Source organism: Piliocolobus tephrosceles, chromosome 7 (genome assembly GCF_002776525.5).
Source record: "Piliocolobus tephrosceles isolate RC106 chromosome 7, ASM277652v3, whole genome shotgun sequence".
NCBI classification, from domain to species: domain Eukaryota; kingdom Metazoa; phylum Chordata; class Mammalia; order Primates; family Cercopithecidae; genus Piliocolobus; species Piliocolobus tephrosceles.
Genome location: NC_045440.1, coordinates 86967467 through 86977828, shown reverse-complemented (window position 1 = coordinate 86977828; position 10362 = coordinate 86967467). Strand labels below are relative to the sequence as shown.

Sequence of the window (10362 nt, the reverse complement as noted above, 5' to 3'; positions counted from 1 at the left end):
TCTCTGTAAATATTCTGATTTGAAGAATTTTCAAATAGATATGGGTTTATTTTTTAAAACATAGCAAATGTAGATTTTACATTTAAGAATATCTTTTATATTTAAAGGAAGGACTTGAGCAGTGCTGTGTTGCCTTTGTTTTCCTGGTAGCTCTATGCACCATTGCTACTGAGATTTTAATAGAGAATCCATACCCTGCAAACTGAACTTGCAATTTTTGACTGAGTAAACTACAATTAAGGAGGTCATTTTCTTCTCATGTAAAGAAGGAAGAAACCACAAGAAAGAGGGATATACCTTTTATTTAGAGAAAGGTGTGAAAAGCAAATTTATTAACAGATTGAACACTGCTTGCATCTAGAAGATAGGACTTGGAGTTGTGTTGCTTTCTGAAGGTGATTGGATCAAAGTATGTTAGAAAAACAAAATAAGGGGCCAGGTGCGGTGGCTGAACAACGGGCCTGTAATCCCAGCACTTTGGGAGGCCAAGGAGGGTGGATCATGACGTCAGGAGTTCAAGATCAGCCTGGCCAAGATGGTGAAACCCCGGCTCTACTAAAAATACAAAAAAATTAGCCAGGTGTGGTGGTGGGCACCTGTAATCCCAGCTACTTGGGAGGCTTAGGCAGAGAATTGCTTGAATCCAGGAGGCAGAGTTTGCAGTGAGCTGAGATCGTGCCACTGCACTCCAACCTGGGCGACAGAGCGAAACTCTGTCAGGAAAAAAAAAAAAAAAGCAAAACAAACAAAAAACGCATTTTCCAACAAATGTGAACCATGTTGGCTACATACAGCTTTGGATTTCTGTGAATCTAGGCAAGGAACAGACAGTTAAAATGTCAGTGAAGCCCAGCACAGTGGCTCACGCATGTAATCCCAACATTTTGGGAGGCCAAGGGGATCGTGGATCCTTTGAGCCCAGGAATTCGACACTAGTCTGGGTAATATGTAGAAACCCTGTCTCTACAAAAAATACAAAAATTTGCCTTGTGTGGTGGTGTGCACTTGTAGTCCCAGCTACTTGGGAGGCTGAGAAGTGGGAGGATCACTTGAGCCTAGGAAGTGGAGGCTGCAGTGAGCTGTGATCATACCACTGCACTGTAGCCTAGGTGACAGAGTGAGACCTTGTCTAGAAAAAAATTTAAAAGAGAAAAAGTAAAGGAGACATTCAGTATTTGGACCTGTAGTGAAGCATGGAAAAGCATGAATAAAATACTTTTATTAGGTCCAATTTTTAACATGATCAAACAAGAATAAGAAAAACACCATAGGGTTAATTAAAATTAACCTGTAAGACCCAGTGAAGAATGAGACAGACATGTGGAAACAAGATCTAATGCCACTGAGAATAAGGAAATGCTTTGTTTCAGGGCTGGTTTACTGTGTTTCCATGGATTTGCAGCTCAAGAAGATATAGTGTGGCTTACTTTTGTGTAGTCTAGACAATATAACATAATTTCTTTTATTTTCTTCAATAACTTCCTTTCAACATTTATAATTTTCTGCATTTGAGAACTTCACTTGGGTTATAAAATTGGAATGTAACTGTTGATTTTAGTTCGATGCCTCTGTGAAATACATTCTGCTATCCACACAATATTTCTCATTTCCTGTTCCTTCAGCTTTACATATGCATAAAACACACCGTAGTGGAACTGTCTGTTGAATGCCAGCACATTCATTTGTACCTGAGGAAAGAAAAAAAGTAACACAGACCATCAACTTATTTGGAACATTATGAAATAATATTAAGCTGCTGACTGGCTTGTACGTGCAGTGCTTATTTGTATTTAAATAGGCAATCTTTAAATTGGGCCAAATGGAGGAGTATGGTGACAACTCAGAAAGTTCTAAATGGAGAGTGTCACTCTGCAGATAAATGTAGACAATGGAAGTTATTAAAGTAGAATCACAAGAAAAGCTCCAAATTGAAACAGGAATACTTTTACACTGTTAGTGGGAGTGTAAATTAGTTCAACCATTGTGGAACATAGTGTGGCAATTCTTCAAGGATCTAGAACCAACACCACCATTTGACCCAGCAATCCCGTTACTGGGTATATACCCAAAGGATATATAATTATATCATTCTATTATAAAGATACATGTGCACATATGTTTATTGTGGTACTGTTCCCAATAGCAAAGACTTGGAACCAACCCAAATGCCCATCAATGATAGACAGGATAAAGAAAATGTGGCATGTATACACAGTGGAATACTAAGCAGCCATAAAAAATGATGAGTTCATGTCTTTTGCAGGGACATGGATAAAGCTGGAAACCATCATTCTCAGCAAACTAACACAGGAACAGAAAACCAAACACCACACGTTCTCACTCATAAGTGGGAGTTGAACAATGAGAACATATGAGCACAAGGAGGGGAACATCACACACTGGGGCCTGTTGGTGGCGGGGGCAGGGGGGAGTATAGGGGAGGGATAGCATTAGGAGAAATACCTAATGTAGATGATGGGTCGAGGGGTGCAGCAAACCACCATGGCACATGTATACCTATGTAACAAACCTGCACGTTGTGCACATGTATCCCAGAACTTAAAGTATAATAATTTTTTTTTTAAAAAAAGAAACATTATCTCATATGATTAACCAAAATTTTACACTAAAATTTGTAGCATTTGTAATAATGTTCTTCAGCAAATTCCACGAGGAATGGAATGTACTTCCATTAATTCCCGCGGTTTTTAAGTAAACTCATTTAGAAGGGAAAAAAAAAAAGAAAAAAGAAAGGCTCCAAACTTTAGCAGCACTGCTAGCATGAAGATTCCTAGGTGTGTGTGTAACTTTGTAGTAATAATGCAGTAATATTGCCTATCAGGCTATGAATGTGCCTAATCAATTGACATGATCAGTTGTAAAAAGAAAATCCAAAGTAAGAAAATATATAAAATCCACAGTAAGAGAAAAATAAGCTAATAGCATTTCCACTTATCATACCTCACGCTCATAAAACACGTCCTCCAATGTCTTTCCCCCACTGCCACCTACAGCTTCAAATAAAGGTTTGTATACCTTAAAAACAAAAACATTAATTTTAAATACATTTTCATTTCTTATAAATGTATGGAAGTATATTTTTCCTAGCATTATAGAAATTGCACACATATTTAAGAAAAAAAACTATACCAGGAGGACTGAAGGTTTTTTTATAGGATGTTGGCTCCCAAAGAAACAACAAAAAATCCAAATAACAAGAGTGTGGATGAAATTCTAGCTTACTGGCTTGTTCAGGGCTACAAGGCAATTCAACTCTCAGTATACAGTGTTTGAACTCATTTTCTCACTCAGGGTCTTGGGCCTAGCTAGGTACATTATAGAAGCTCAGTGAATGCTCATGATTTGATCAGTATGGGCTCATAGATTCTTTGAGATGAAAATTGATAAAATTCACAAGCGATTTCCAGTGTGGAAGGGGTGGAATGTGGGAGAAATTCAAATTTTCATATTGTGCTAAAGAGTCTCACGCAATTACATATGAGATGTCACAAGGTTTATGCATTTGCTGACTTTCGTCTTTCCTGGAGTGCTTCAGAAATCCACAGGAAAAGATGAGTGTCATTCTAGCTCTGGAAAAGTTACCTGGAGGTTATGTAACTCTGTGCAAGTCAGAGGGAATGGAAGCTGAGCCGACGTGTACAAACTTAAGCTGAGGAGCTTTAGGTGCTCCAAGAGCAACTGGATGCTGGAGTAGGGGAAGGACACAAGCAGCTGTCTTTCCTCTCCTGATTTCTGGCCACTCAGCAAGGTGAGTGGAAAAACTAATACATCCATATTCTTCCTTGCAGTCCACCTAGACATTCTGTGCCTAACCTTGTTTCCTTAGTGGGTACCTGAAAGGGCTGCTGGGTCAGACTATTTTACATAACGTTGATATGAGCTCACATTTCCAGAACACTCCACCAGTCTCCTGGGGGAACTTGCTTTATCAAACTCTTCAAAAGGAGTGCTCAGATGACCATTCCCTGGAGATTTAAACAAGTACTTGCTTGGCAGGAACCTTAAAAATTAGCAGCTTGGGCTAGAAACTTAACGTGTCTCTTGCTGAAGCTTGCTTCAGCACTGCTTGCTACCTTACAAATGTTATTACTTCTTTTGAGTGTAAGTGGACATTTGATGTGTGAGCTTCTAAAGCACATGAAAATGAATTAACACAAGGGACTTAGGGAAGCCGGTGTCATCACATACTCCGTAATGATCTGCTACGTTCTTCATCTGGTCAAAGTCTTCTGCTTGAGCCAACAGCCGCAACCCCTCAGGATAGAGCTTGCCGAAGGTTGGATAGAGGGTCTCCCGGTCTTCTTTGCTCAATTCAGTACCAAAGGAGTTAAGAGTGATGATAAAAGCACGTCTGTCGGCCTCAAACTGAATTTGCAAGACAAAAACCAGTAAAATCTAATAAACTGCTAAATGCTATAAACAGACTCTTAACTATACAAATTCATTTCTGAAATGATTTGCTTTCCTTTCTGGATCTATGTCTAATTATACTCCAGACATGTGTTATTAGTGTTCCCCTAGTCTTTTCTTGTAATGGAGTAACTCTGCTTGCCAGAGAAGGATCACACAGCAGCAATGATGACCTATGACTCCTGAAACCCCAGTAAGCTTTATTTCCCGGGCACCCTGCAATGAATTCCTCATGTGTCTCTCTCACATTAGGCCACCAGCGTCGCAAGTGTCTCTTCTATAAAAAGGAGAATAATACCTATTTCTTAGGGTTCATTCAGGGACAGAACCAGGTAATATAAGTGGAAGTACTTAGAATGATGTTTGGAACAAAAAGTGCATGCCATACATGTTAATATCCCTTCCTAGTTGTCAATGTCAGCATAACTTTTTACATAATGAAATTTTGTGCTACCTACCATTTGTTTATACTTTCATGCCTTTGGTTTTCTTTGTTAGTGTCCTAGGTGAGGTATTAATAAATCTAAGACTAGCTAAGAACTATGTGGGGTGGGACAAGTCATCTTTCTCTCAAGAAGTTTTCTTCTTTGTAAGATGCTGGAGTGTGGCTAATGATCTTCAAGGTAGGTCAACACATACTCACGGCCTGTCTTCTCTGTGCTGAACACCACTAGGCACCTGGGCTCCCATCCCTCCATCATTCCTATTTCATCTGACCCCTCAAGTCTTTCTTGAAATTTCATTTATTTTCCTTTGACCTCCATGTTTCTACTGTCTCTTGGTTCTCCTCCTATCGACTCTGGCCATTCCACCTCAGTCTCTCCTTCAGGGACTCCTCCTCTACCTACTGTGGAGGCTTGCCATGGTTTCCTTGGGCTAAGCAGCAATTCTCCAGGTACTCCAAATGTCCAGTACTTACCACTTCATTTTGAAATCTGTGCCTGTGTTTCTCCCCACTACACTCTAAAATCTTTTAAGAACCATGTCTCACTTGTTCATTGCTCTTTTCTTTTTTTTCTTGTGAGATTGGGTCTCACTCTCTCATCCAGGCTGGAGTGCAGTGGTGGGGTCAGGAGTCACTGCAACCTCAACCTCCCAGGGCTCAGGTGATCCTCCCACCTCAGCCTCCTAAGTGGCAGGGACTACAGGCATGTGACACCATGCCTGGCTAATTTTTCTTGTAGAGATGGGATTTTGCCATAATGCCCAGGCTGGTCATGAACTCCTAGGCTCAAGAAATCCTCCCTCCTGGGCCTTCTAAGTGTTAGGATTACAGGCATGAGCCACCATGCCCAGTCTTTTGTTCCTTTTTTAATAGCCAGTGCCGGACACATAAGAAAGTCTTAAGTACTTAGTGAATCCAACAGAGTGATGCATGATCCCCTAATACTTTGAAAATTCTCCAACATTCTCCATAATGTTGCTATTCAAAGCATTATTTTGTGGCTCAGTAGCTTTGACGTCACCTGGAAGTTCATTAGAAGTGCAGAGTCTCATGCCACAGTCCAGCCCTACTCAACCAGAATCTGCATTTTCACAGGATTCCCAGGCTATCTGTATGCACATGAAAGCTGAAAAGAATTGCTGTGTGCTATCCTCTAATCAGCTTTTGACTGGCTAACCGATAACAAAACCCAACTTGCAACAGATTTCACCGGAACTCTCATGTAAGAACAGGTGTTTTCTATCAGGAGAGTGAGCGTTAGTTCCATCTGATCCTTTTGATTGCTCTCATGGAAATTATGGGTGAGCTGAAAAGTAGGGAGTGGCTTTATTTGGAAGCAAAGGCAGCTGTCTCTGGCTACTGAATATAACCAGTCCTGTCAGTAATTTTAGACCTTCTAGGGATAAGAGAAGAAATGCAAGAGGAAGATTTCATGGCAATAAGAAAACTTCAGACAAAAATTAGGGCAGCAAGAGCAACAATGGAGGTAATTGTCTCAGATGTTCTTTAATGTGCTCTCTGATTCTAAAATGTTATGATCTTACAAAGAGAATTAGGGCAAGGTAGGCAGCATTGCAGACATGCAAACAGCAGAGGCCAGGTTGGAGGAAGGAGCTGCAGGAAGTAAAACAGGATGTTTTGGAGGAATTGTCATCGCTCAATCATTGGAAAAGCAATTGGAGAAGTGGGAAGGACAGCTAGCTGGGGAGAGAATATGAATACAAGAAGAAAGGGCTTTGGCTGATACAGGTTATCAGAGCCCTCCATCTTCTCACTACCTCCTTGTCCTTGTTACCACTTCTTCTCTTAGCCTACCACACATGTGCTGTGTTCCATAACTCTGCATGCTGAAATCCTCCCTGCATTCATGTCCCATCAATTGTCATCTTTTTCATAAGAAGTCCTTCCATTTCTTCTCTAATTGGATGTGATTCCCTTTGAACCCTGATTACATTCCATTTTCCTTTTATCATAACTGACTATATATCTACCTTACTCTTCTAGTCTAGAGGCTCTTTTGGGTAAGTGTGTGTATTATCCTCTTAGGGAAAAAAACCCATCATTTTAGAATTGGAAAAGTACCGTTCTTTGACCATCCCCAAGCAGAGTTTGACACGCATTTGATTAGAGGAGACCGAATGGGCTGGTGTTAGTGTGACTTAGCTCCTGTTTCTTGCAGAGAGTTGGCATGCTGTGTGGTATGGTGTATGTTGGCAGTTCTGTGCCTTTTCTTTTACTCTTCCCTATAAAAACGTACTCATGTTATAACTAGACCTTATTTTTTTGTTGTTATTGCAAGAGATAGCAATATACTGTTGGGAAGAAGGGCACATCTGGCAGGAGGCAGTGGGCGGAGGTGTCAGTGGCAATGGAAAAGAGTAAAGTGAACTGGAATGGAGCCCAGCATTATCAGCACATACACTGACCAGTAGAGATCGAACAAATGTATTTTATGCTTGTTTTTCACTGCCCTATTAACCATAAGATTGAAGAGTAGGAGTAAAAGGCAAATATTATACTACAGTGCATTTGCCTTGAACATAAGTCAATTTCTTTTTTTTTATATGAAGTTATAATCTTGTAATTAGGTCAAATTTTCACATGTAAGCTGAGGTTAATGGTCTCTTCTACCATATTAGGTCTCCGGCCAAATGAGAGTAAATGAGAATACACGTGGAATTTATAAATAGTAAGTGCTCTATAGTTACAAAAATAAAAGGGAGGTAATTACATGATCAAAAGTATTTATGTAAACTGACAAACACCCTTTGATCATATAATTATAAATGTTATAACTCCATGCCCTGTGTAGCTGATATTTCTATATAAATAAAAATGGTTCAATGGATTTTTATTTTCATTTTTATTTTTTAGAGGCAGGATCTCACTCTGTCACCCAGCCTGGAGTGAGGTGGTATATGGCTCACTGTAACCTGGAACTTCTGGGCTGAAGTGATCGCCCCACCTCAGCCTCCTGAGTAGCCAGGACTATAGGTGTGTTCCACCAGGCCTGGTTAATTTCTGTATTTTTGTAGAGGTGGGATTTTGCTATGTTGCCCAGGCTGGTCTCAAACTTCTGGCTTCAAGTGATTCTTCTGCATAGGTCTCCCAAGGTGCTGGGATTACAGGCATAAACTACCATGCCTAGCTGCACTCTTTTTTTAACGCTGTTTGAAACAGACAAACAACTAATCTAATCTGATACCACAAAGATTGGAAAAGTACAATGAGAACACTGGGCATATCATAATTTGATCATATCATCCCAGTGATAAGCATTTTTCTGATACTATCTTTTTTTTTACATTACTGAGAATTACAAAGACATAATTCTTACCTATTTCTTACCTATTCAAAGACATAATTCTTACCTTACCTATTTACCAATCTTTATAGTACACAGTATGATCTTGCTTATGAGTTAGCACTTATGTTTATGTAAAATAACTGTGAATAGTGAATTTAATGCAGAGGCACTATGGCAGAGTGGATAAGCACATAAGTACCAGAGCCAGCTGCCTGCATTCCAATCCTGACTTACTAGCTGTGAGACATAAGGTAAGTTACTAGCCTTCTCTGTGCCTCAGTTGCTCCTACTGAAAAACAGATACTAGACTACCCATTCTGTGTGGTTTTGAAGTCTAAGTGAATTCATGTATATAAAGCACTCAGGAATAGTGCTATTGTATACCTTTGATAAGGTTATGAGTCTTGATATAACTTTTATTTCACATATTTCACAGGTAGAAAGTACACAAACCATTTCTAGACCACAAGAATTATGCTGAGTAGAAAGTCTACTTTTGAGCCACAGATAATACAGATTCTTATAGTGTGGCTAGTAGCTGAATTTATGAAAAGAAAGGGTAAGGCTTCATAGGGTCACTAGTTACTCATGTTGCATGATTAGCATGACTGAGAGAGACTATTTTTCATTCTGTCATTTACTATGCCTTAAAAATGTTATTTATTTATTCGATATCCACTTTCTGTACAATATAGATAAGGACAAAAATATTTTTTGGAGATCTTTAATGATAAGATTTTCACTTCATAACTACTTAGGCTTTATTTTAAGAATTTCAGGCTGGGACAACATAGATAGACCTCATCTTTTTTTCTTTCTCTTTCTTTCTCTTTCTTTCTTTCTTTCTTTCTTTCTTTCTTTCTTTCTTTCTTTCTTTCTTTCTTTCTTTCTTTCTTTCTTTCTTTCTTTCTTTCTTTCTTTCTTTCTTTCTTTCTTTCTTTTCTTTCTTTCTTTCTTTTTTTTCTGATGGAGTCTCACTCTGTTGCCCAGGCTGGAATGCAGTGGCGTAATCTCGGCTCACTGCAACCTCCACCTCCCGGGTTCAACCTTCATGCCTCCTGTGCCTCAGTCTCCCAAGAAGCTGGGACTACATACATGCACCACCACATCTGGCTAATTTTTGTTTTGTTTTGTTATTAAAGACAGGGTTTCACCACCTTGGTCAGGCTGGTCTCAAACTCCCAACCTCAGGTGCTACACCCACCTTGGCCTCCCAGAGTGCTGGGATTATAGGTATGAGACACCGTGCCCAGCCAAGACCTGGTCTTTTCAAAAAAATTAAAAACTTAGCTGGGCATGGTGGCATGGGCATGTGGTCCCAGCTACTCAGGAGGCTGAGGCGGGAGGATCATTTGAGCCCAAGAGGTCGAGACTGCAGTGAGCCATGATCATGCCACTGCACTCCTCCAGTTTGGGCAACAGAGTGAGGCCGCATCTCAAAAACAACAAACAAAATCTCAATAAGGAATAGCAAAATATCTTCAACTATAAAACTTTTTGTTTCTTTTTTCTATGTCACCAGTCATCAAGCAAGTAAAATTTTAATGATTAGATGTTTTGAGGGGAGTTAGTTTTATCATATGTGGTTTCAGAGCATTAGGTTGAAAAATTTGCAAATGAAGTTAATTTTTTTCTTTTTACCTAAAGGGTAATGCTTATTAGGCTTTTCTTGAAATCAGAATTCCACCCACCAGTGAAGTCACTGTACCAGTAATGTAATGATGAAAAATATTCTTTAGATAAAATTTAGTTTCACAGGGCAAAGTAAGGGCTCATAAAAGCCCAAAGTGATATTTTTTTCTTTTTAAGTGAATTAGGAAATTATTTACTAGCAAGAGGAATGGATGTAAAATACTCAGTGCAAATTATGTGCAGGATGCCCCACAAATCCTTCTGATCTCTGCCCTGAATCTCCCATGCATTTGCAGGTCAATATTCTTATGCAAGAGGACTCCTAAGCATAGATGAAATCTGTAGTCCTTAAGAGGAATTAACAAGAGTATCACATCACCTAGAGAGGTAGATACCAATGGTGGCGTTTGACACGTAATTAAATGAGCTTACCCACTGTGAATCACATAGCCAAGGGGTCTTCCTGCCAAAAGCTGGAATGCTCCTGGGATGCTTGGGGCAGCCTTTATTTTAGGATTTATAAGGTACAATGTCCCTGTGGATGAAG

The 10362-nt window shown here is 39.6% G+C and overlaps 1 protein-coding gene across 1 annotated transcript in view; it reads right to left on the bottom strand.

Annotated features, from left to right (window-relative positions):
• Positions 1-283: 283 nt before the first annotated feature.
• ATP6V0D2 (ATPase H+ transporting V0 subunit d2) overlaps positions 284-10362 on the bottom strand; it is a 57631-nt gene continuing 47552 nt past the window's right edge. Inside the window, exons 6-8 of the mRNA XM_023222908.1 lie at positions 4210-4386; positions 2962-3036; positions 284-1688 (exon numbers count right to left, since the gene is read on the bottom strand). Of these exons, the coding sequence (XP_023078676.1) occupies positions 1527-1688; positions 2962-3036; positions 4210-4386 (414 nt within the window). The 3' untranslated portion in view covers positions 284-1526. The remainder of the gene's footprint in view (positions 1689-2961; positions 3037-4209; positions 4387-10362) is intronic.